General features: G+C 57.2%; 2 protein-coding genes across 19 annotated transcripts in view; both read right to left on the reverse strand.

The window, feature by feature from the left end:
• The window catches only part of CEP131 (centrosomal protein 131), a 38346-nt gene extending 31988 nt beyond the window's left edge, over positions 1-6358 (reverse strand). For 5 of the 6 annotated variants that reach the window (XM_033182558.1, XM_033182557.1, XM_033182561.1 and 2 more), the window contains exons 1-2: positions 6116-6358; positions 3299-3492 (exon numbers count right to left, since the gene is read on the reverse strand). In XM_033182558.1, the coding sequence (XP_033038449.1) occupies positions 3299-3475 (177 nt within the window). In that variant the 5' untranslated portion in view covers positions 3476-3492; positions 6116-6358. The remainder of the gene's footprint in view (positions 1-3298; positions 3493-6115) is intronic. The other variant, XM_033182560.1, reaches the window with a different exon arrangement.
• Positions 6359-13480: 7122 nt separating this feature from the next.
• Positions 13481-24852, reverse strand: TEPSIN (TEPSIN adaptor related protein complex 4 accessory protein). Of its 13 annotated transcripts, none has more exons than XM_033182564.1 (13): positions 24735-24852; positions 23154-23226; positions 22750-22841; positions 22479-22572; positions 19472-19539; positions 19129-19207; positions 18923-18994; positions 17618-18027; positions 17335-17582; positions 17067-17183; positions 16887-16965; positions 15732-15866; positions 13481-14677 (listed from the first exon to the last, which is right to left on the reverse strand). In XM_033182564.1, the coding sequence occupies exons 1-13, from the start codon at positions 24780-24782 to the stop codon at positions 14129-14131; spliced, it is 2064 nt and encodes a 687-aa protein (XP_033038455.1). In that variant the 5' UTR covers positions 24783-24852; the 3' UTR covers positions 13481-14128. The 13 variants fall into 13 exon arrangements, with proteins under 13 accessions (XP_033038455.1, XP_033038458.1, XP_033038454.1 ...); XM_033182567.1 differs by having other exon boundaries at positions 17335-17509; positions 17818-18027; positions 22750-22847; XM_033182563.1 differs by having other exon boundaries at positions 17067-17180; positions 22750-22847.
• Positions 24853-24867: the final 15 nt, after the last annotated feature.

A 24867-nucleotide genomic window follows, 5' to 3' on the forward strand; every position in this document is an offset into this window, starting at 1 on the left:
TTTCCTGGGGACAGTTTCACAGCCTCCAAGAGGGATGTCAGGGGACAGGCAAAGGGGCTTCCGCTCACTGACGGACTCCACGGTGGAAAGGCACCACTCAAGCTCAGATGGTAAATCCAGTCATGGACTAAAAACCCTAAACTCCACCTGCAAGAAGGAGGGGGCAACATCGCCCAGGGAGGGGCAGGCGGCCCCATGGCTGTGACAATGTGTGCAGTGATGTCTGTTCCCCAGTGAGCTTGTGCTCTTGGGATTTAAAGATCTCTTTTCTTTATGGGGAAGGGAACCAGAGTGAATAATGATCTAGGGGCTAGAGGATCAGGTGGGCATACAGCTCGAGCAAGGAAGAGGGACCCTCTACAGTCTGGCACCGACATTTCTTGAGCCAGAAGACCGGCAGGAACTGCAGTTACATCCTGGATGGGGAATCCCGGGACAGCAGGCCCTGGACCCAGGAAGATCTTTAGAGACAAGGGGTAGAGTGGAAACCCCAGGCCAATGGCCACTGAGAAGGTCTCTGAGCCAGGGGACAGCACCCTACCCCACCCACAAACACCAGGAGGAAGAGAATCGCGTGCCGCCTGGTACAGGTGTGATGCCATGCCTGGCCAAAACAAATGCTCTCCAGGAATCCCAATGAGACTGAGTGGCAGCAGGGCAGGTGGCCGAGAGGATGGGGACGGGGCACAACAGAAACCCCTGAGGTCACGTCACACACTGGCGGGGGGTCCCTCTTCCACCAGCAGTTCCTGAGCTCCCACCATGTGCCCGACAGAAGGCAGACAGGCATGCAGGGGTGGGGCATCTTGGATCAAGCAAGGGGCTCAAAGAATTGAAGTCAACAGCTGGAACATTCCATGAATGAGGGAACTGTCAGCAGTCGCCACTCAACACTGCAGGAGTGGGCGATGGTGCTGGCCCAGGAAAGGAGGGATCAATATGATTAGTGCTCGCTGTGGCTTTGAACCTCTATTCAGCAACAGAACAATTCTCAGCAGAAAGGCCGGGAGTGTGGTTAGGTGCCCGGGTCAGTCCTAGATAGAGCCTGTCCATGCCGCCGAATGACCATCTACTAGAAAACCCGGAAACTTTTACAACACTGTCTCCACACAACAACAGAGCTGCACTCCCTCCCTCCCTCCCTCCCTCCTTCCTTCCTTCCTTCCTTCCTTTTTTCGAGACAGAGTTTGGCTCTTTCGCCCAGGCTGGAGTACAGTGGCGTGATCTCAGCTCACTGCAGCCTCCGCCTCCCGGGTTCAAGCAACTCTCCTGTCTCAGTCTCCCAAGTAGCTGGGAGTAAGGGTGCAGGCCACCACGCCCAGCTAATTTGTGTATTTTCAGTAGAGACAGGGTTTCACCATTTTGGCCAGGCTGGTCTCAAACTCCTGACCTCAGGTGATCTGCCCGCCTCAGCCTCCCAAAGTGCTGGGATCACAGGCGTGAGCCACCTCGCCCAGCCTAGATCTGCGATTTCAAGTGCGTCTTCCCTGCCCCATGTGCCATGAACCTAGGGCTTTAGAAACGGAGGGGCCAAGGCAGGTGGGTGAGGGGGTCAGTGACGCAGGAGCCGGGGTGCGGACAGGAGAGGCAGAGGGCTCAGAGATAGCTCTAGCCCAAGTTGGTTGCCCCTCTGCTAAAACAGTGCAGCATACTTTTATTTTTACAGCTTATGTCTGTGAGTGTCTAGAGACGCACCGAATCTTGAGACAACCTGCTGGCCACACTGACACGTCAGGACATCCTGGGTCCCCACCCTGCCGGCCCCAGCCTTTGGGAACCTGCTTGGTCCAAGGGCCGGCTACTGGCCCAGTTGCTCTTACCCTGGAACTCGGCTAGGCATCTGGCGGGCCCCACCCTGCCCACCTCTAGCTTAGGGCAGACATAGGAATAACTTTTTCAAGGAGGGGGAGGTCCAAGCCTTTTATTCACAGTGGAACCCTGGCCTGGACCCATAAGGGGTTCCTGTGGGAAGCCTCGACTGCCCTCCAGACCCCACGAGCCTTCTCTCTGCCCTGCTGTGTTGCCCTGCAGGGACCTCAGGCGGGGAGCCCCAGACCTGCTGCCTCATCGAAGCCAAGGCCCCCAGACCCTTGCTGTTCCGGAAGCTCAGGCGAGACTCTGGTCAGGCTCTGCCCCAACCCCCACAGAGTGGCTCGATTCCTCCCTTGCTCTGAAGACTGGGCCTGGCAGACACCAACTAGGGTGCAGCAGGCCCGGCCTGCCTCTCACAGCCCCCATGTGGGAACTGGTCACCCTCCTCCCCACTCCCAGAGGTGGGCAGGAAAGGCAGTTCTCACCCCGAAGCTCCACAGCTGTCTTGCTGCCCACACACCCACACGCCCGTCTAGGTTTCTCCAAGACCACCAGGAGCTCATCACCCTCCCCCCAGGTCAACCCCATTTCTTTTTCTTTTTTTTTTTTTTTTGATATGGCGTCTCACTCTGTCGTCAGGCTGGAGTGCAATGGCTCGATCTCGGCTCACCACAACCTCTGCCTCCCGGGTTCAAGCAAATCTCCTGCCTCGGCCTCCGGACTAGCTGGGATTACAGGCATGCGCCACCATGCCCGGCTAATTTTTTTTTTATATCTTTTTTTTTTTTTTGAGGCGGAGTCTCGCTCTGTCGCCCAGACTGGAGTGCAGTGGCGCAATCTCGGCTCACTGCAAGCTCCGTCTCCCGGGTTCACGCCATTCTCCTGCCTCAGTCTCCCAAGTAGCTGGGACTACAGGCGCCCGCCACCTCGCCCGGCTAGTTTTTTGTATTTTTAGTAGAGACGGGGTTTCACCATGTTAGCCAGGATGGTCTCGATCTCCTGACCTTGTGATCCGCCCATCTCGGCCTCCCAAAGTGCTGGGATTACAGGCTTGAGCCACCGCGCCCGGCCTTTTTTTATATCTTTAGTAGAGACGGAGTTTCACCATCTTGGTCAGGCTGGTCTTGAACTGCCGACCTCAGGTGATTCGCCTGCCTTGGCCTCCCAAAGTGCTGGGATTACAGGTGTGAGCCACCGAGCCCAGCCAACCCCACTTCTTGAGGATTCAAACGAATCTAAGGGGCGGTGGCACAGGAGGCCTGGGGCTGGTGCTGAAAGAACCCAGGCTCTGGCTTGACCTTCTAGTGATTCAGCGTCCACGCCTGTAAGACTCAAGTCCTACCTGCCCCCGGAACAGCCACAAGGCTCCAACACGTCCAGATGTGAGGCACTTGTTCACATGTGAGCTGGACCCAGGAGTCAGATGCCAACCAAACAACAGCCCTCCAGGAGGCAGGGGCCCGGATCCCCAGGCCGCAGTACTTACCAGCGCCTTCCTCTTCTGCTCGCTGCCTGTGACCACGGAGACAGAGCGGACGATGGGCTTGGTGGTGGCGGCGCTGCCAGGGCGCCGGGACACAGGCGGAGGGAGACCTGTCAGACTCAGGTCCACACCTGCCGGGCTGCGCTCCGGGGCGCTGCCGATGGCCCGGGTGCCTTTCATGGTGGACGAGGCAGGTCCTGAGCGGGGAAGCAAGAGCTGCAATGAGATGCTGTGGGTGGGGGAACTATAGTCCCCTGCACCCACCGCCTCCAGCCCAGCCTCAGCCAGCCCGGGACACCCGGCTCCACTGGCCACCAAGCTTCCCAGGAAGGCCTGTCACAACCTATGTAGCCCTCTGGCCGGTGGCAGGCTCCTCAACAGGAACAGGAGGGAGCTGTTCTGAGCCCAACGTCCAGGAGGGCCCCAGATGATGGGCAGGTGGGCAGCGAAGGCAAGGCCCGTGGGTGGGAACAAGCCAGCAGCACCCCAGAGGGAGCCTGGGCCACAGGCCACTGTCGATGTGAGCTGGGTTCTGCCATCTACCCCACACCGTGATTCTGAGAAAGTCACTGCCCGAGCCCCAGTCTCTTCTTCTGTAAAATGGACATTTGATTTTTTTTTTTTGAAATGGAGTATAGTTCTTATCACCCAGGCTGGAGTGCAGTGGTGCCATCTCAGCTCACTGCCACCTCTGCCTCCTAGGTTCAAGCGATTCTCCTGCCTCAGCCTCCCAAGCAGCTGGGATTACAGGTGCCCGCCACCACACCTGGCTAATTTTTGTATTTTCAATAGAGACAGGGTTTTGCCATGTTGAACAGGCTGGTCTCGAACTCCTGACCTCAAGTCATTCACCTGCCTCAGCCTCCCAAAGTGCTGGGATTACAGGCATGAGCCACCGCGCCCATCTCTGTAAAATACACATTTTAAAAAGGGGTTGCGTGTTGGCAAGGCGCAGCAGCTCACTCCTGTACTCCCAACACTTAGGGAGGCCAAGGCGGGCGGATTGCCTGAGCTCAGGAGTTCAAGACCAGCCTAAGCAACATGGTGAAACCTCACCTCTACTAAAAAATTCAAAAAATTAGCTGGGCGTGGTGGCGGGCACCTATAATCCCAGCTACTCGGGAGGCTGAGGCAGGGGAATTGCTTGTATCTGGCAGGCAGAGTTTGCAGTGAGCCAAGATCATGCCACTGCACTGCAGCCTGGGCAACAGAGCGAGACTCCATCTCAAAAAAAAAAAAAAAAAGTGGGGGTGGTTTTGTGAGGTCCAGACGAGGTGCTGGTCTCAAGGCCTCAAGGCCGCACTGGGCGAGCACTCACTGGGTAACGTGTTATTCCAGCAGGGGATGGGTGTTCTGACGACAGAGGGGATAAGCCTGCGGATGCTGGCTTCCTTACTTTGGAACTTCTCAGAGCAAACCCTGCCAGCCCCCAGCCCACCCCGCCTTGGCACCTCAGCTGATCTTTCTGAATGGGTCTCAGCTCGTGCATGTGCCCCTACCAAAAACCCTGCAACAGCTTCCTAGGCACAGAGAATAAAACCCACACATCCAACTCCTGCAAGATCTGACCCTGTATTCTCTGTGACCTCATCAGCTCCCCTGCTGTGTCCCTTTGTTGTGGCTTTAGCCAACACAGCCTCCCTGGTGCTCCTCAAACTCAGCCAGCTTGGCCCGGGCGTCCCCTGCCTCTAGGTCTCAGGACACTCCCTCCCTGCACTCAGAGGCCTTCCCTGAGCACCCATCACTCTTCACTCCCCATCCGGCTCTGACTCCCTTCCCGTGGCTGTACACAGTTGGCTCCAGTGCAACCCCAGCACCCGCAGGGGAAGGCGCTCAGCTGAACCAGTAGATGAATGGGAGAGGCTGGCGCCAGGAACCAACGTTGAGAATTACCTCCCTGCCGCGGCGGCCTCCAGTGGGCCAGCAGGCACCCAATCTATCGCCCAAGGTCACCCTGGGCTTCCCTCAGCCCAGCACCCCGCAGCAGGTCCCCCAAGGTCCCTTCCATGGAGAGGTGGATACCCCTACCCCCTAGAGGCTGACCCTGCCACTGACCAGGTCCAAGTCCGCAGTTATGCACTTCTGATTGTGCGGATGGAACTTAACACCCTCCTCCTGCAGGGCACTGTCCATCCCTGGCTGGACCCATGCAAGACCCTGGAGCCCAGGGCTCTGCTCTCCCAGCCCCACATGCAAGCGGCTCTGGGATGGCGAACACGGCCTCTCCATGGAAACCTCCAGGCCAGAAGAAGGGAGGCCTAGGAGGCCACTACATCTTGGATAAAACTGTGTCCCTCCCAGGACCTGAAGGGGCGGGGAGTGATGACCAGAGTCCAGACCTGGTCCCCGGCGTGGGTTGACCCTGACCCTGACCCTGACCCTGACCCTGGACAGCGAGACCAGAGCCCATGCGCAGAGCAGAGGCCTCCACTTGTCCACGGGGCAGCTCCCATCTCCCCATTTCCCCTAGGGTTTAAGGCAGCCGGGCCAGAGATGCCAGGACTGGACTCCATGTTGTCCTGGGGACCGGAGGGCAGTGGAGGGAGATGGAGGGGGTGGAGGTGGGGACCCACACCCTCAGGCACGAGCCTCTCCTCACCTGCGCGGGCTCCAGACCCCCCTCACCTGTGGGCACCCTGGATCCCCCTCCCCTCACTTCCCCCGGACCCCTCCCTCAATTGCGCGGGCACCAGATCCCCTCCTCACCTGTGCGTGCCCCATCACTTCATCACTTGACCAGGACCTCCCACCTGCGCGGGCTCCGGATCCCCCCAACCTCCGCGCGCCCTGCAACCCCATCCCTTGCCCGGGCCCCCTCACCTGCGCGGGCTGGGGGCGCAGCCGCCAAGCGGGCCTGGCGCGCGGGGCCTGCAGATTCGGCCGGCGGGGAGAGATGCGGAACCAGTCCCGCCCAAAGCTCGCGTCGGTGACCTGGCGCCCCGCCACCCCAACACTGCCCAGAGGCCCGGTGACAATGAAGCGGCCGGGGGACCGGGGTGAGCGGCGGCGGCAGATAGCAACCAGCCTGGCACCACCTCCCCAGCCCGTCACGCTGGCCCGCCTTTCCTGCGCGCGCCGACTCCGGATTGGCCCTTCACGCTCCCGCTCAGGCCGTCCCGGTAACTCATTGGGCCGCTCGGCTGTCCTTCGCGAAGTTCAAGCGTGGGAGGAGGGGCTGATAGCTGAGGGACGCGACGGCGGCGGGCGGCCGATTGGACGCGGCTGGAAAGGGGCGGGTCATGTAGGGGGCGGGGTGCCGAGGCGGCGGGCGGAGCTGGCCGGGGGCCCAGTGGTTGTGGGCGGGGCGTGAAGTGGGGGTGTGACGGGCGAGTGGGGCGTGGCAGATGTGGGCGGGGAAAGGCAGATGTGGGCGGGGCACGCAGGGCCTGGGAAGGAGACACCACGGAGGGCACTAGGAGCATGGGGCCTCGGCTCCGCTCCCGACTACCCCAGGCCGCTGCACTCCCGCGGCCCCGGGCTCCCCTGCTGTCCTAGGCCGCCCTGTCCCCACCCGCGTGCGCGCCTCCCCTCCTTACCCAGTACGACCACGAGGGCGTGTGGGCGCCTTGCTAACCTCCCTGACCTCCTTCCCTTCGCTCTGCTTTGTTGTTGTTTTTCTTCCTTCTCCAAAGTTTTAGCGCTGCGCCCCGTGCGTAGCAGCTCTGTGACTCCCCTCCCTGCGGAAGCCCTGGGGATCCTGCCCGGGTCCTCTCCAGGGAAGCATCCTTCCCCTAAAAGTCACAGCACACTGGTCTCCCCTGCCGCCGCTTTTTAAAAAGTCCAATGCTCTATAAAATAAAAAGTTTGATTTATATACAGTAAAATCCACATTTTTTGGTGAGCAGTGGAGTTGTGTAACTTAGTTACAGAACATTCTCCCTCCGGATCCCGCACCTGCTGACCGCTGGTGGCGGCTGCTCAGTTCTCTCTGTTCTCCATCCCTAGAGGCGGCCTTTTCCAGAATGTTACACAAAAGGGATGTCACGCAGCGCGTAGCCTGTGGGTCTGGCTTCTACCACTTCGCATTTTGAGATTCATGCTGGTTCCTGTTTATTGCTGAGTGGTATCCTGTAACCAGTGTCAACCACATTTGCTTATTTTATTCATCAAATGAAGAACGCAGAGATTGTTCCTGGTGCTTGGCAATTATGAATGACGCTGCCATAAACATTCACTCACCGGCTTCTGTGTGGACACAACTTTTCATTTCTCTTGTGTAAATACCCAGCAGTGGGGTTGCTGGATCATATGACAGTTTATAAGAAACTGCTGGCCGGGCGCAGTGGGTCACGCCTGTAATTCTAGAACCTTGCGACGCTGAGGTGGGCGGATCACCTGAGGTCAGGATTTCGAGACCAGCCTAGCCAACATGGCAAAATCCCGTCTCTAGTAAAAATCCAAAAAAATTACCCGTGCCTGGTGGCGTCCACCTGGAGTTCCAGCTACTCGGGAGGATGAGGCAGGAGAATCGCTTGAACCTGGGAGGTGAAGATTGCAGTGAGCGGAGATCACCACTGCACTCCAGCCTGAGCGACAGAGCAAGACTCTGTCTCAGAAAAAAAAAAAAAAAGGAAACTGCCAAGCTATTTTTTCTTTTCTTTTTCTTTTTCTTTTTTTTTTTGAGACAGAGTCTCGCTCTGTTGCCCAGGCTGGAGTGCAGTGGTGCGATCTGGGCTCACTGCAAGCTCCGCCTCCTGGGTTCATGCCATTCTCCTGCCTCAGCCTCCCAGTGGCTGAGATTACAGGCGCTCGCCACCACGCCCAGCTAATTTTTTGTATTTTTAGTAGAGACGGGGTTTCACCGTGTTAGCCAGGATGGTCTCCATCTCCTGACCTCGTGATCCGCCCATCTCGGCCTCCCAAAGTGCTGGGATTACAGGCTTGAGCCACCGCGCCCGGCCAATTTTTTGTATTTTTAGTAGAGACGGGGTTTCACCGTGTTAGCCAGGATGGTCTCGATCTCCTGACCTCATGATCTGCCCACCTCGGCCTCCCAAAGTGCTGGAATTACAGGCGTGAGCCACTGCGCCTGGCCTTCTTTTCTTTTTCGAGATGGAGTCTCATTCTGTCGCCCAGGCTAGAGTGCAATGGCATGATCTTGGCTCACTCCAACCTCCGCTTCCTGGGCTGAAGTGATTCTCCTGTCTCAGCCTCCCGAGTAGCTGGGATTACAGGCACACACCACCATGCCGGGCTAATTTTTGTATTTTTAGTACAGACAGGGTTTCATCATATTGGCCAGGCTGGTCTTCTGAACTGTGCTGACTTCAGGTGATCCACCCGCCTCGGCCTCCCAAAGTGCTGGGATTACAGGCATGAGCCACCACTCCACCGACCTACTAAGCTATTTTCCAAAGAAGTTATACAGCTCTACACTCCCACCAGTGCCACAGGCGCTGCAGTTGCTCCCCATCCTCCTCGGCTCTTGGTATTGTGGGTTTGGTTTTACTTGTTTACTTATTTATTTGTTTTTATTTTATTTATTTATTTATTTATTTTTGAGATGGAGTCTTGCTTGTTGCCCAGGCTGGAGTGCAGTGATGTGGTCTTGGCTCACTGAAAGCTCTGCCTCCAGGGTTCACGCCATTCTCCTGCCTCAGCCTCCCGAGTAGCTAGGACCACCGGCACCTGCCACCTCGCCCGGCTAATTTTTTTTTTTTAGTAGAGACAGGGTTTCACTGTGTTAGCCAGCATGGTCTCAATCTCCTGACCTCGTGATCTGCCTGCCTCAGTGTCCCAAATTGCTGGGATTACAGGCATGAGCCACAGCGCCCAGCCTGCTTTTATGTTTTTAAGTCATATTAATAGGTATGTAATGGGATCCAATATTTTATAAATTGCACTTCCCTGAAGACTAACAATGTTGAGAATCTATCTATTCATGTGCTTCTGTGTCAGATATTCATGTATCTTCTTTAGCGAAGTATCTGTTCAAATCATTTGCCTTCTTTGAAATTTGGGGTGGTTTATTTTTTACTTTTCAGTGTTCTTCAAATGGTCTTTATATGTCTTTCATGAGATGTGTGATTTGCAAATAAATTCCCCCAGTCTGTGGCTTCTTTCCATTTCTTAACTGTGTCATTCAAAGAGAAGTTTGTTTTATTTTGTTTTGTTTTTGAGATGGAGTCTTCCTCTGTTGCCCAGGCTGGAGTACAGTGGCATGATCTTGGCTCACTGCAACCTCTGCCTTGTGGGTTCAATCTACTCTCCTGCCTCAGCCTCCCGAGTAGCGGGGACTACAGGCTTGCACCACCATGCTAATTTTTGTATTTTTAGTAGAGACAGGGTTTTGCCATGTTGGCCAGGCTGGTTTTGAACTCTTAACCTCAAGTGATCTCCGACCTCGGCCTCCCAAAGTGCTGGGCTTACAGGCATGAGCCACCACACCTGGCCCAAAGAGAAGTTTTTAAATTTAATAAAGTCCAACTTTTTATTTTATTATTTGTGCTTTTTATATCTTGTATATGATGACATTGGCTAATCTAGAGACAATATTTTCTCCTCTGTTTTCCTCTAGAAGTTTTATGGTTTTTTTTTTTTTTTTTTTTGAGACGGAGTCTCGCTCTGTAGCCCGGGCTGGAGTGCAGTGGCGGGATCTCAGCTCACTGCAAGCGCCGCCTCCCGGGTTTACGCCATTCTTCTGCCTCAGCCTCCGGAGTAGCTGGGACTACAGGCGCCCGCCACCTCGCCCGGCTAGATTTTAGTATTTTTTAAAGTAGAGACGGGGTTTCACCGTGTTAGCCAGGATGGTCTCGATCTCCTGACCTCGTGATCCGCCCGTCTCGGCCTCCCAAAGTGCTGGGATTACAGGCTTGAGCCACCGCGCCCGGCCATTTTATGGTTTTAGCTTTCATATTTAGGTCTATGATTCAGTTTAAATTTTATGTAAGGTGTGAGGTATGGGCCAAGGTTCTTTTTTTTTCTGTTTTGCATATGGGGGCCCAGTTGTTCCAGTACCATCTGTTGAAAGGCTGCTCTTTCTTCATTAAGCCTCTATATGCAAAAAATTTTCAAAAAGAACCTTTACATGTTTGTAGCAGGGCAGTTGACCATATAGTCTATTCTGAACAATATACTAGTCCATTGATCTGTGTTTCCACCTTTTCACCAATACCACTTGATTAGTGCGCCTTTTTTTTTTCTTTTTTGCAGAGATGGGGGTCTCACCTATTGCCCAGGCTAGTCTCAAATTCCTAGGCTCAAGCAATTCTCCCACCTTTGCCTCCCAAAGTGCTGGGATTACAGATCTAAGCCACTGCACCTGGCCTATAGTAAATCTTGAAATCGGGTTTTCAGTCCTTTGTTCTTCTTTTTCCAAATTACCTTGGCTATTCCAATCCTTTTGAGTTTTCTTATAAATTTTAGTTTCAGCTTGTCACTATCTAAATCTGCCGACCTGTAATTTGGGAAGAATTGATACCATAATTGATGAACATGGTATATCTCTCCACTGATTTGGATCTTCATTGATTTCTTCAGTATTTTGTAGTTTTCAGCATACACATCCTACCTATATCTTTCTAATTTACACCTAATTATTTCATTTTTGGAGTGCCATTACAAATGGTAGTTTTTTATGCTTTAATGTCCCATTGTTTATTGCTATTACACAAGTGCAATTGATTTTAGTGTATTTACCCTGGAGCCTGTGTCTTTGCTAACCTCACTTCTTAGGAAGTTTTTGGTAGATTTCATGGGATTTTCGACAGTCCTGTTCTCTGTGAACAGTATGTTTTATTTCTTCCTTTCTAACGTGCCTGGCTTTCTTGTTTTTTCTTGCTTTATCGAACCGACCATGGCTTCAGTGTAATGCTGAACAGAAATGGTTAGCGTGCACACCATGGCCTTCTTTCCGATCGCAGGGGAAAAACAGTCAGTCCTTCAGCAGTAAGCACGATGTCAGCTGAGGGGTTTTTGCAGAAGCCCCTTGCCACGCAAAAGATCTCTTACATTTCTAGCTTGTGAAATTGAGGAGCGTTTTGGGGTCATGAGTGAATGTTGAATTTATTTTGTTTCTTGCTTTTTCTGCATAAGATGAACATGCGGTTTTTCTTTACTGTTAATATGATGGATTGAATTACACTGATTTTCATAGGTTGAAACCGCCTTGCATTCCTGGGATATATTCCACTTATAGTGATGTATTATACTTTTCATATATTATTGGATTCATTTTGTTGTTTTCTTGAGGAATTTTGCATCTGTATTCCTGAAGGATATTGATCTCTAGTTTTCTAGACCAAGTGTACATGGAACATCCACCAAGATAAACTATATTCTTGGCCATAAAACAAACTTTAACAAAAGTTTGAAATCCTTAACAAAAGTGTGAGGCCAGGCACAGCAGCTCATGCCTGTCATCCTGATACTTTGGGAGGCTGAGGTGGGAGAATTGCAGGAGGCCAGGAGTTGGAGACCAGCATGGGCAACACAGCGAGAGCCCCGTCTCTACCAAAAAAACAAAAACAAAAACAAAAAACCATGTGTGGTGACTGAGGCATGAGGATTGCTTAGGACTGCTTGAACTCAGGAGGTTGAGACTGCAGTGAGCCGTGACCGCACCACTGCACTAGGTGATAGAGCTAGAGTGCAATGGCACAATCAAGACTCACTGCAGCCTTGACCTGTGGAGTTCAAGCAATCCTCCTGCCTCAGCCACCTGGGTAGCCGGGACCATGCCTGGCTAATTTTTTTTTTTTCTTTTGTAGAAATGGGGTCTTGCTATGTTGCCTGAAATCTTTAAACAATGTAACAGAAATCATACAAAATATGCTATCAGAATTAAATCATAACATAATATGCTTTAAAATAACCCATTGGACAAAAAGGAAGTCTCAAGATAAATTTAAAAATATTTAGAGCTAGGCCGGGCGCGGTGGCTCAACCCTGTAATCCCAGCACTTTGGGAGGCCGAGACGGGTGGATCACGAGGTCAGGAAATCGAGACCATCCTGGCTAACACGGTGAAACCCCGTCTCTACTAAAAACTACAAAAAACTAGCCGGGCGAGGTGGCCGGCGCCTGTAGTCCCAGCTACCCGGGAGGCTGAGGCAGGAGAATGGCGTGAACCCAGGCGGCGGCGCTTGCAGTGAGCTGAGATCCAGCCACAGCACTCCAGCCCGGTGACAGAGCGAGACTCCGTCTTAAAAAAAAAAAAAAAAAAAATTTAGAGCTAAATAAAAATTTAAATGTACCAAAATTCACAGGATGCAGCCAAAGTAGTGTTCACAGGAACTATTTATAGCATTACAATGCTCATATTAGAAAATAAAGGTCACGAATAAATCATCTAAACTTCCACCTTAAAAAACTGAAAAAATAGGCCGGACACGGTGGCTCACACCTGTAATCTCAGCACTTTGGGAGGCCGAGGCAGGTGGGTCATGATGTCAGGAGATCGAGACCATCCTGGCTAACATGGTGAAACCCCATCTCTACTAAAACACAAAAAATTAACCTGGCACAGTGGTGGGCGCCTGTAATCCCTGCTACTTAGGAGGCTGAGGCAGGGGAATCACTTGAACCCCGGAGGCGGAGGTTGCAGTGAGCCGAGATTGTGCCACTGCACTCCAGCCTGGCGACAAAACGAGACTCTGTCTCAAAAAAAAAAAAAAAGAAGAAGAAACTGAAAAAATAAAAATAAGCCCAAAGCAGAAGAAAGGAAACAATAAAGAACAGAAATTAGTGAACTAGGAAACTGAAAAACAAATTAGTGAAGTAGAAAAAAATAAAACCAAAAGTTCGTTCTTTGAAGAAACTAACATTAATAAACTGCCTGACCAAGAAAAAGGGAAAACAAGTGACCCATATTAGGAATGACAGGAAGAATGTGGTAGTGTGACTACAGCCCCACAGGCATGAAATGAAGAATAAAGGAATACTGCAAAAAACGGAATCACAAATTCAGCAACTGATATAAAATGGACCGATCCCCTGAAGACACAAACTGCTGAAATTAGAAATAGAGAACCCACAGAGTCTATTATTTATTTAACAAACTGAGTCTCATAGTTTAAAACCTTGCCATGAAGGTTAACTGCCAGAAGAGTGCCACTGGGGGGGTTCTACCACGTTTCAGGAGCAGCGCGGTCCCTGCTCTGAGGAAAGCAGTCCTGTGTGTGCCCCTTACTGATGACATTTCTATTAAAATGCACATCCACAAAAAAGAAAAATAAATGGCCGGGCTTCATGTAAACAGTAGTGTTTATTCAGAACGCATAAACCCCAGCGCTCTCGGAAGGTTCTTCTGAGACGGACCAGAGGCTCCAATCAGAGGCTTCGTGTGCAGGAAGCAATTACAGCAGGAAGGAGCAGGGGAGAGCCAGGGAAGGGCCACGTGGGGATCTGAAACTTGAAACGGTCAAAGACCAGACAGCACAAGGCAGCCGGGACAAGACACCCTCCACCCCCGTGCACCAAACCCAGTCTCGGCCCCCAGCGCACCCCGAAGGGATGAGGAGGCGGTGGCTTGCTGCTCATGACCTCCTGGGGAGGAGGGAGCTGAGATCAAAATGAAATAAAGAACCTGGTAGTCACTTCCATATTCACACAAGAAACTTCATGTCTGAGGGCAAGACAAGCAGGGGCTGCCCCCTGGGACCCCTGAGATCAACCCTTCTGAGGCCCTGCCACCTGCCTATCCCTTGTAGGGATTCAAGTCCAAATAGCCAGAGCCTCTGGCAGAGGAGATGGGGGAAACTGAGGTAGCCCTAGGGTCCTCCTCTCAGGTCAAGTTGCCTGGAGACGGTAGCAGCTGCGGTTGAGGCTGCTCAGGAAACACAGAGCCCCCCAGGCAGCAGCTGAAGCTGACGACTCCAGGGCCAGGCCATCGGGTCAGGCGTTCAGGAACGCAAAAGCTGACGGCTCTGAGCCAGGAGGCTCTTTGACTGCTGTCCTCTGGGATGATGTTTGGGGGGCTCGGGGAGCATCAAGGCAGGACTCTCCTGCAGCAGCGCCGGCCCCCACCAGGCGGGGGCAGGCCACCAGCTCCATACCAGCAAACAAGGAGTCGCGGCTCCACGCACAGTTGCTGGGGCCTCTCTTTGGGCTGTCTGTGCCCCCTAGGACCTGTTCAGGTCCCCACCCCCTGCTTTCTGCCAGTCTGGCCTTGGCCTTGCTGGGGTCTCCGCAGGCTGGAATGGGGGAGGCATCCGGGGGTGGGGTGGGCACAGGGCTGGGTGGCATCCCAGATGAGGGAGCAGGGCTCTGGCATGAGACTGCGGTTGAACTCAGAGGCTGGAGGAAGAGTTGGCTCCCAGCGAGAGGCACAGCATCGGTCAGCAGGTCAGATGGGCCTGGGAGGGCAGCTGTGGGGCCAGGCTCGGCTGAGGTGCCCCCGGCAGGGGACAGCTGCCCACAGGAGGCCTCAAAGTGCCTCAGGATCTGAAAGAGGAAGGAAGGAGGAACCAGAGAGGTTCCTATGCAGCCCTGGAAATTGTGGGGACCAGGGCCCACCTCTCCCTAGGACCTCCTCAGTTCTTCCACTCAGAGGGCAGGGCCAGCTCTGGGCAGAACGCCGGCTGCCAGGAGGGGGCTGGAGCAGTGCACCCAGTTGTCATCCCAGAGAGCAGCTGTTGGGCTGGTGCTGGCGACAGGGGGCAGGTGTCACACACACACCTCAAATCTTGTTCCTTCACTCACTACTATACCAATGGACACCCTCCCCGTCATAACCCACCAGGCACTGCTGGAGGGAGTGAACACACGTGGCCCGGCACATCTGGGTGTTTCCAACTGTTGGACGCAGGGTTCTTCCAGCATGCCCGTTTTAGAAACCCCACTATGAGGTTCCCCTGCGGTGGTGCAAACCCCAGGCTCACTTGTCGCTCTGACTGAAAGGTGAGCTAGATAAGGATGACTTGGAGATGGGTGACTGAGGACATGTGTTTCCAGCAGCCAGGGAGAAAACAGGAAGAAAGAAGCTGGGGGTGTCCACAGGCAGAGGGAGGGTGCCAGGGCCTGGCAGCAGAGAGAGGCCTCCCAGTGTGATTCCAGCAGCCTCCAGGCAGTTCAGAGTGTTCAAGTGCACAGAGATCAATGGAACCACTTCTGCCCTCCGGAGCTTGGGAGCTGAGCATGAGCTGGGTCATGGGTGGCAAACTGCATGTGCAGTCAGGGAGGGCTTCCTGGAAGAGGTGGGTGTAAGCCGAGACACAAGGGCAGGAACATTAAGGCAGAGGAGTTTGGGGGCTTCCAGGAACAGGTAGAGGCCAGTGTACTGTGAGTGCTGCGGAGTTGGGGTGGAAGGCAGGAAGGGAGTAGGGAGGTGAGGACCCTGACTCACTGCTGCTCCCTCTGCCAGTGGGACAGGGACTCAGGAGGCGGGTCCGGGAAGGGCTGACCAAGCACCAGGCAGGGACAGGGTGGCCGTGGACTGCAGTGTATGTCCTGCTGTACCCTTGGACCCCGGTGTGTGTGGTACTCTGCAGCTGCCCACCTTGGTGGCCTTGTTGGTCACAGGTCCCGGGCTGCCCATGCTGAGCTCCTGCAGCCGCGGCCGGGTGCGGAGGAGGATGTGCTCCTGGGGAAGGAGGTCGGCGCTCCCCAGGGAGGCGATGGCACACAGGGCCCTCTGCGGACAAAGCGAGGGGATATCAGCACCCATGGGGCAGCAGGTCCATGCCAGGAAGGCCTGACTGGCCATCTCTCTCCCTATTCTCCCTCCTCCTCAATGACCAGAGTGCCAGGAGGCACCAGGGACAGCTCTACCAGAGCCCTGTCCCCACCGCCTTACACCCCAGCTCCCAGACACCAGAGCCCTGTCCCCACCGCCTTACACCCCAGCTCCCAGACACCAGAGCCCTGTCCCCACCACCTTACACCCCAGCTCCCAGACACCAGAGCCCTGTCCCCACCACCTTACACCCCAGTTCCCAGACACCAGAGCCCTGTCCCCACCGCCTTACACCCCAGTTCCCAGACACCAGAGCCCTGTCCCCACCGCCTTACACCCCAGCTCCCAGACACCAGAGCCCTGTCCCCACCACCTTACACCCCAGCTCCCGAACACCAGAGCCCTGTCCCCACCGCCTTACACCCCAGCTCCCGAACACCAGAGCCCTGTCCCCACCGCCTTACACCCCAGCTCCCGAACACCAGAGCCCTGTCCCCACCGCCTTACACCTCCAGAGCCCTGTCTTTACCGCCTTACACCCCAGCTCCCGAACACCAGAGCCCTGTCCCCACCGCCTTACACCCCGGCTCCCGGACACCAGAGCCATGTCCTCCCCAGCTCCTGGACAGACCCCAGCGAGAAGCACATGATCTGCTGCTCTGATCGCCTTACCTTCATTCCTCTGCACACCCCCGCAACATGCCCACGCGTGTCCACACTTTCATGTGCACGCACACACACACAGGCACATACATACACAACCACACACATGAAGTCACGTACACACGCACACATGCACAGGCATACACACACAGGCACATGCATAGACACAGGCATGTGCACATGCACAGCCACACACACAGGAATGTTCACACACAGGTATGCCCATACAAGCACACACACGCACACACACACACAGGAACGTCCGCACACAGGCATGCGCACAGTCACGCCCTCCCGCCCGCATGCGCAGCTCACCAGTTGCGTGCACTCACTGGTCCCACGCAGGTGGCAGGTCAGCAGCTGTAGCACAGCCTCACAGTTGAGCAGTCCACACCTGCACAGAGGGGACGCCTGGGTGGTGAGTGCGGCCCGTCCCCTCCTCCCTCACCCAGGGTTGGGGCTGGGGCAGAGCCGGGCGGGTCCAGGCGCACTCACGCTTTGATGAAGCGCTGTGCCTCCTCGCGGCTCAGGAAGGCGCGTGGTCCCCGAGTCACAGTCCTCACCAAGCTCAGCTCCTGCTGACAGTCACTCAGGGCCACCACCTCAACTCTGCCAGGGGGCATGGCCGGGTCAAGGGTGAGTTGGGGCCGTGCCCCCACCCCTGCCTCACCCTGGGGAGAACCTGGAGAGCAGGAGCCGCGCTGGGAGGGGGCGGTGTGGTGGCTCCGAGACCACTCCCGCATATCCAGCAGCTCCCACTCACCTTTCTGGCAGGTCGCCCGGCTCCCGGCTGGCCCCTGAATGGCTGTCGCTGCCGGAATGACTGCCCGAGTCTGAGACCCTGCTCAGCTCACTGTTCTGGGAGGAATTCTGAGAGCTGGGGCTGCTGTCCAGCTCGTCCCAGCCCCCTCCGGCCTGCCCAGGCTGATGCCCCACGGCTGGAGGAAACAGGATGGCCCGTGAGATCCCCAGGGCTTCAGGCCAGCCCCATGCCCACCTCCCGGGGCCCTGGACCAAGGCCTTGGGGACCAAGGCCTTGGGGACTGAGTCCTGAGCTGAGGATGGGTGGCCACCTTGGCTCCAGCTTCAGCAAACACCAGCCCCAGTGGGCAACTGCTTCCACCTCGGGTCCCGTCCCCTCCTGCTGTGTGGGAGGCCCTGGGATTTGCCTCCATGGCTGCAAAGCCCCAGCGGTGACAGGAAGCAGTGACCCAGACCCCAGGGGGAGGAGCCCTCGCCTCGATACCTCGGGGACCTGGAATAGCCCCGGGGAGTGGGTTCCCCAGGGTTGGGGGACCGTGGCTGGCTGAAGGCATCGTGGCAGGCTGGTAGGTGTCACCCCGCGGCAGGAGCCTCTGGGTACTGGGACTCTCGGGCCCGGGGCGCATGGCGTTGGCCACCACCTCTGCGGCCTTCTGGATGGTGGAGAGGAAGGCTTCGCCTGCCGAGCCTGCACCTGAGGAGAGGGAGATGGGACGGCCGCCCAGTGCGGCCCCCACCCACGTTCTCTGGGAGCGGGGTGCCCGCATGGGCTCCCTGCTCAGGCTTGGGGAGGTCGGGGTACACGCTGCAGGTAGGGAGGCCTCCAGGTGGGCCCCAGGCCCTCTGGAAGCTCCCGGTGGACTCCACTTTGGCATTCCCACGCCCAGTGGCCTGGACACCCCAGCTCACAGCAGTTATGCCTCCATCCCTCTGCTCTGTCCTCTGGGGGTGAGGGTGTCCTAAGGGGCTTGGGCTCGGCCTTGGCTCAGGGAGGTGTGTCCAGGGCTTGGGGAGGGGCCGGCCTCTCCCGCGTGAGCTCCCTGTAGAAGGTGCCCCCACACCAAAGTGTCAGCAGGAGCCCTGGGCTGCATGCAGGACAGTGTGACACAGCCTAACGGTGAGCGGCGAGACACCGCCTGGGGTCTGGCAGCAGGGCACAGCTGGGCCGGGGGCTGGGTCCCAGCTGCAGGCAGTGGTGCCACCTGTGGTTCTTCTGGCGCTAACAAGTAGTTGTCCACTGGCACTGCCTCAGCTTGTAACAGCTCCACACGGGACTGCCTGAGTTACTCACACTACAGCCAGGGGCACAGCCCTCAGCCCCTCTCGGAGTGGGACTCACCCCTGCCATGGGGCCCAGCCCTGATTTCTTGCTCAGCCTGGTTTCTCTCGCCTGTCCGTAAAGCAGCCCTGGCCACACCTGCCCCACCCCCACGGCAGCAGTGGGGACAGCCACAGGAAGGGCTGAGGCCGTGTAGGGGAGGAGACGGGGGGCAGCAGCTACCAGGTGGGGCAGCATGGTCCGGCCCCCACTGCCCTCCTCATCCCTGTACCCTGAGATGCCGGGGCCCATGCAGGCCCTTCCCACTCACCGGTGCGGCCATGTTCCTTGCTGTAGCCGAAACCCTGGAGGGTGCTGTGCGGCCTGGCCTGGGAGCCCATGCCTGCAGAGGGTCCTCTGTCAGCGGCAAGTCGGCCCCCACCGTCGGCCCTGCCCATGGGTGGCACAGATGCCGAGGACACTCAGGGAGGCAGAAACCCGGTGCCGGGACTGGACACAGTCCCCTCAGTCACCTACCTGTGGCAGGCGGGTTCCCCAGAGGCTGGGAGGGAGCCAGTGGCAACACGGTGTCCGAGAACAGGGTGCTCCCCAAGTCCTACACGGGGAGGCGGAGGCCCTCAGCGTCCTCATGCCGGGGCCTGCTATACTCGCCCTGCCACTCGTATCAGCTCTGTTCTGTCCCCTGGATACTTCTCCTGAGCCACTCAGTTGGACACAGGCTCTGTGTCCACCAGCAAGGAGCAGAGGCAGGGGACCCGGGCAGGAGAACTGCAAACCCCCCAGCTGACATCCTGGCCCCACTCCTGCCCCTCTACAGGAGGAAGGGCACCCCGCAGAGCGACACTGCTCCTGGGCTCACCTGCGCGGCCGCCCGAACCTTCTGGTACAAGCTGTTCCCGTGCAGAGGATCTGGGGGCCCCGCAAAAGCTGCAGAACATAAAAGGCAAGTGGGGGGCAGGGCTGAGCCTGGCACCGCTGCTCCCTGCAGAACATGGTGAACTGGGCCCACTCCGGGGTGACAAGTTCCTGCCACCCAGGCCCTTCTGTCACGGCCACTGGCACGCCCTCCTCCAGGACCCCACAGAGGCCACACCAGAGCAGACCGTCGGCTCCCCCCACCCATGCCCCACAGAGGCTCTCCACGCAAACACCTCACCTCCCCCAGGGCTGGCAACCCCTGGTGCCTGAGCTGGTGCGGCCTCCCCGCAGCCCACTCTCCCTGCCCCAGGTGCACCAGGGACCCCTCGGAGGCTTCTGGGGCCTGGAGGGAGAAACCAGCCTTCTTATCACAGCCTGAAAGCTCCACCTGGACCCACCCATCCCCAGTCTCAGCCGCCGCGGGCTCCCCGGCCCTGAGAGTTCCTCTCACGGTGAACTGGGACTTCTTTCCTTAAATCTTCCGGCCCCAGGGCCCCCTGAGCCTGCACCCGGAGCCGAGGCATCCTTTCAGGGCTCATGCTGAGAGCCGCACCTCTGAGAACCCCTGGAGAGCCTCAGTCACAGACGAATCCACTCGCGCCCCTTGGCTGCCTGTCTCCACCCTGGCAGGCTGGCCCTGTGATTCGCAGACGACGCCCCTGGCTGTCCCTGGGCCCAGGGTGGCAGCCGTAAGCTGAGTCAGTGGCTGGATAAACTGACCCCCTGCAGCTGCCATCTTCCCGCAGGAACCCAGGGCACTCGCCTGCCAACTCGCGCTGGCCCTCCTCTGTGACAGAGCAGGAGCATCACCATCTCGGACAAGCCCCTCATTCTAAAGTTCATCTTAACCAAAAACCGCCTAAATCCAAAGGGCATCAGCCTAATGGCTAAAGTCAGCACAACCATAAACTACAAATAACATCTCCAACCAGAAACACTCCAAACTCCTTCCCCACCAGAGACATGCCAGCCCGAGATAACCCTCCTCCGGCCGGGAAGACGCCAGCTTTCAGAAAATCCACCTCTGGGCTGGCAAGATGTCTGTCCCAAGATAACCTCCCATCCTTCCAACCCTGCCATGAGCTTCTCCACACACATAAACATTCTGAGCTTCTGATGAGCCCCTCACCCTAAAACCAATACACACTCTCAGTCTGTAAGAGAAAGGGCTTCTGACCACAGTCGGCTGGGGGCGCCTCTCAGGTTTTAACTAAAGAAAACCTGTCTTGGGCCGGGCGCGGTGGCTCAAGCCTGTAATCCCAGCACTTTGGGAGGCCGAGGCGGGCGGATCACGAGGTCAGGAGATCGAGACCATCCTGGCTAACACGGTGAAACCCCCGTCTCTACTAAAAATACAAAAAACTAGCCGGGCGAGGTGGCGGGCGCCTGTAGTCCCAGCTACTCGGGAGGCTGAGGCAGGAGAATGGCGTAAACCCGGGAGGCGGAGCTTGCAGTGAGCTGAGATCCGGCCACTGCACTCCAGCCTGGGTGACAGAGCAAGACTCTGTCTCAAAAAAAAAACAAAAAAACCCCAAAAAAACAGAAAACCTGTCTTTAACTGCCAGCTGCGTTTTGTGTTTCTTTCCTCTTTCTGACTCTCTGTGTGTGTGGGGTGGGCCATCCTCGCTGCACACCCGCCGTCTGGGGCGGGGCGCCCCGTCTCTCATGTGCAGCATCTGGCACCTGCCTTCCTCACGGGGACTGTCGTGATACCTCCCACAGCCTGTGCGTCGCCCAGGGCCAGTGCCCAGGCACGGCAGGCGACAGCCATCATCCACAACTGCCTCTGCACAGGAGAGACTCTAGTGCCAACAAGAATCCAGGGTCTGAAGAACAGCCTTTCGCATCCTTGGGGCCTGCCGTGCCCCATCCCCCCACCTGCTGCAGCCCCCACCCCAGGGCATGTCCCCGAGACCACTGAAGCCACAACATACATGCACCAACCACAGCCACGGGAGTGGCCTGGGAGCCCGGGGCCCTCTGACCTGCTGAATGGTGAGGATAAATGGCTGCTACTGCCTTGGCCCCAAAGCTGTGAGGCGCTCTATCAGGATGGCGAGAGCACCCTCACACAGCCGTTCCTTCAGGGGCATCTACCGCCTAAGTCATGTGTCACAACTGTCAATGGCCCAGGGCACTGGCCCCTGAGGGACACCTAGAGCTGCATGCCCACTTGTCACAAAGTGGGGCAAGACTGGTTTCGACGCCGGTTTTGGGGTGAGCCCCGTGGACGGACATGCTCAGGGTCTCCATAACCAAGCAGCAGCATGACAGAGACTCAGTCTCCCTCCCCAGAATTCCCCTCTCAGGGGCTGGGCTGGGGTCCAGACATGGTGTGCCCAGTGACCATCTGGAGCCCCATGGAAGATCTCAGGCCAAGCCCCCACAAGTCCTCATTAGGCAGAGGCACAAGGGACTGCCCCCCAGCCTGCGGGACGGCTCCCCCAGACCCACCTGCTGCCTGGACAGACCGACTGGCCAGGGCCCCGCCTCTCCTGCCTCCCAGTCCCGCCCTCCCATGGCTTCCCTCTGTCTTGGGCTCTGAGGAGCAGCCCTAGAACAACAACCCACAGCCTGAGGAGGACGTGTGAACAGGCACTGAGTCTGCTACGTGTGGGCACTGGGATGGAGGGGGAAGACCTGTGGGGCACACAGAGAAACAAACAGTGGCACCCGGGGCAGCAAGCACAGGGACAGACGCAGTGAAGGCCCAGGGACGCATGGGAGGCACGGAGGACCCAGCGGAGGGAGGGGCAGGGCACGTCAGGGGAGGCCGAGTAGGCCAGCTGGGGTGAGGGTGGGCAGCAGGTGGAGAGGCCAGGGATGGGCCAGGATCAGCAAGGCAGGTCTTTGATGGGGACCAGGCCCAGGTGAGGGCTCTGGCTGAAGTCTTCCTTCTCAAGCCTGGAGGATTTGTCACCCTCCCCCATTGTCCAAAGCCCCTGTACCTGCAGCTTCCTGGATGAAGGCAGAGTTGCGTTTGAGGATGAGCAGGAAGGAGGAGGAGCCGTGGCTGCACAGATAGAGCAGGATCTTCAGCACCTGGGGAGTGGGGCGGTTAGCAGTGCTGGGCGGGCCGGACACAGGACACCCAGGGCAGGGCCCAGGGCACCCAAAGGGCACAGAGCTGCTTGCCACCCTGGGCCGCTCATCTGCTCCTCCAGCCTCACCACCGTGGGCCGGGCCGCAGGCCTGACCCTTGACCACCCGGGGGCTCACCTTGAGCTTCCCGTGGCCGGAGCTGCTGTGCAGGCGGCTCAGGAGGTACTCCAGCAGGCACTGGCTGCTGCCCGGAGACTCGTGGGAGATTTCTGTGGCACGCTCGGGTTAGGGAAGGGCGAGATGGTGAAGGCTGCGCCGGGCCGCAGGGAGACCGGGCCCTGGGACCTCTCAGTCCATGCTCCCTGGAGGCGCCTACTGCAGGCTCTGCGGTCAGGAGCGCAGGGCCTCTCAGGTCTCCTGTGCCATCAGTACTGCAGCCTTCAGACCCCACCCACGGCTGCTTACAATGATAAAGGAGCTGCGGATCCCCCTAGGGACGGCACAATCCCCAGGAACCCTTCGCACCACTCTGGACCCTGCCATCCATTCTTTCCCCCACACGGCACGTCGAGGAAGGATACTAGCAATCTCTTCAAACAGGTAGCCCGGACATGGGACATCATCATCCGATGTCCCCTTCAGAAGAATCGGGAGCTGAAAGGGAACCAGAGCCCCGCCATGATGAGGTGCCATCTCCCACAGGGGTGGGTCCACAGCCCTCCAAAGGGGATGGAAACGGCCCACCTCTCGCTATTGACATGGCCGGAGAGAGGCCTGGGAAGGGGTGAGAACTGTGCTACTGGCCACAGGGAGGCTGCAGCAGGGTCCTCTCTCAACAGTCAAGGATGAACAGCCTTGGAGAAGAGGCAAATCAGTGGTGGTTCTCCACGGAGGAGCTGTGCCACTTGGGTTATGATGGGACACAGCCCCCAGCCTCCCTGCACTTACCAGCACGTAAGGCTATTTGAAAGTACTTCTCCTGCACCTACCTACTGACTAGCAAAGCCAAACAAGGCCCAGGCAAGCCCTTTTCCATGCAGGGGATTATGAATGGTTCCACCTCCCAAGAGCCCGGATTGGCAGAGTGACAGCTGCTCAGCCTGACTGGCTCCATCGCTCCCCAAGAACCAACTGATGTCGTGTGTTTTATGTTCGCTAACAGCAGATGTACTTATTCGTTTCATGCTTACTTACTGGCACAAAGATGTACGGTTTATAGGGATGAAAACTGGAACCACCCATTTTTGCATTATTCAGTTTCAGGACAGAATAGAGTTCAAGAGTATTTAAGAGGACAAGCATGGGACCGACCATGTGAGTTGATGAAGCCTTTCAGTTGGAAGGGCGGAGATCTAGTGACAACACACGAAAATGTGGACCTGAAGTGTTTCCTGAGGCTGTGGACACACATCACTGACACTACTTGCCCACCAAGCCCTAAGGGGAGCTAGACAGGTTTGCAGGTGACAGCTGACAACTGCAGAACGCAGCACAGAACAACTCTGTCCAAACCTTGCACTGAGAGCCTTGACCAACCCTAGCGTGACTTCTGGTAGCCGAAGGCCGCGTCCTGGGCCCACCCAGCCCCCTCTGAGGTCCAGCCTAGGAAAGCTGAGGGCTGACCAAAGAGGGCAGTTTGCTCAGGACGACACCTGGGAACTGGCCCGGCCTCTCCTTCTCAGAGGGTTTACTAAGAGGGGCTTACAACGGTGTGTCCTTCCCCGTCCCTTCGAAATGTCTGTGTTCTCTGCAACCCAGGGGTGCCTCTCCAGGACCGGGGTCCTCTGAAATGCCACCGTCAGGGAGGACGGCGGGCCGCCAGGCCACCTGGGCGCCGGCAGCACGGACACAGCGGCTCCACGTCCACTGGGTCCGCCGCTCCTTCCCTCCTGTCAGAGCCCACTAAATGCTGGCCGAGGCCTGTTCGTTCCCCCAGGGTCTGGCTGTGCCCATCGCCCTTGCGCTCGGTGGGTCCGGCTTGGGAGGCCCCGGGACGGCGCGGCGGGCGGACAGCTCGGGGCGTCGGCGCGGGCGAAGGGGCTAGGAGCAGCTACCCGACGCGGAGACGCAGGGTCAACGGCTCAAGCCCGGGGCGAGTCCGGGGAACGCGGTGCTCGAGAGAAGCCGTGGGGCCGGGGCCCGGGCGGACCGCCCTCACTCACCCGGTGTAGAAAGCTCAGGCGGTCCCGTAGCGGCGGCGCGGCAGCCATGATCCAAGTCCCCTCCCGGTCTGCCCCGCTTCCGCCAGGCCCGGGCTCTCCAATCACTGCGCGGGTCTGGCTCCGCCGGCCAATC

This window comes from Trachypithecus francoisi, unplaced genomic scaffold (assembly GCF_009764315.1).
Source record: "Trachypithecus francoisi isolate TF-2019V2 unplaced genomic scaffold, Tfra_2.0 Lachesis_group20, whole genome shotgun sequence".
Classification (NCBI taxonomy): Eukaryota; Metazoa; Chordata; class Mammalia; order Primates; family Cercopithecidae; genus Trachypithecus; species Trachypithecus francoisi.

Coding starts and splice junctions, on each gene's coding strand:
- TEPSIN (XM_033182562.1), bottom strand. CDS start 24,782: ATGGCTGCCGCGCCGCCGCTACGGGACCGCCTGAGCTTTCTACACCGG. Junction 18,995..19,128: donor GGGGAACCCGCCTGCCACAG/GTAGGTGACTGA, acceptor GACCCTCTGCAG/GCATGGGCTCCCAGGCCAGG. Junction 18,028..18,922: donor CAAGGAACATGGCCGCACCG/GTGAGTGGGAAG, acceptor CCCTCTCCTCAG/GTGCAGGCTCGGCAGGCGAA.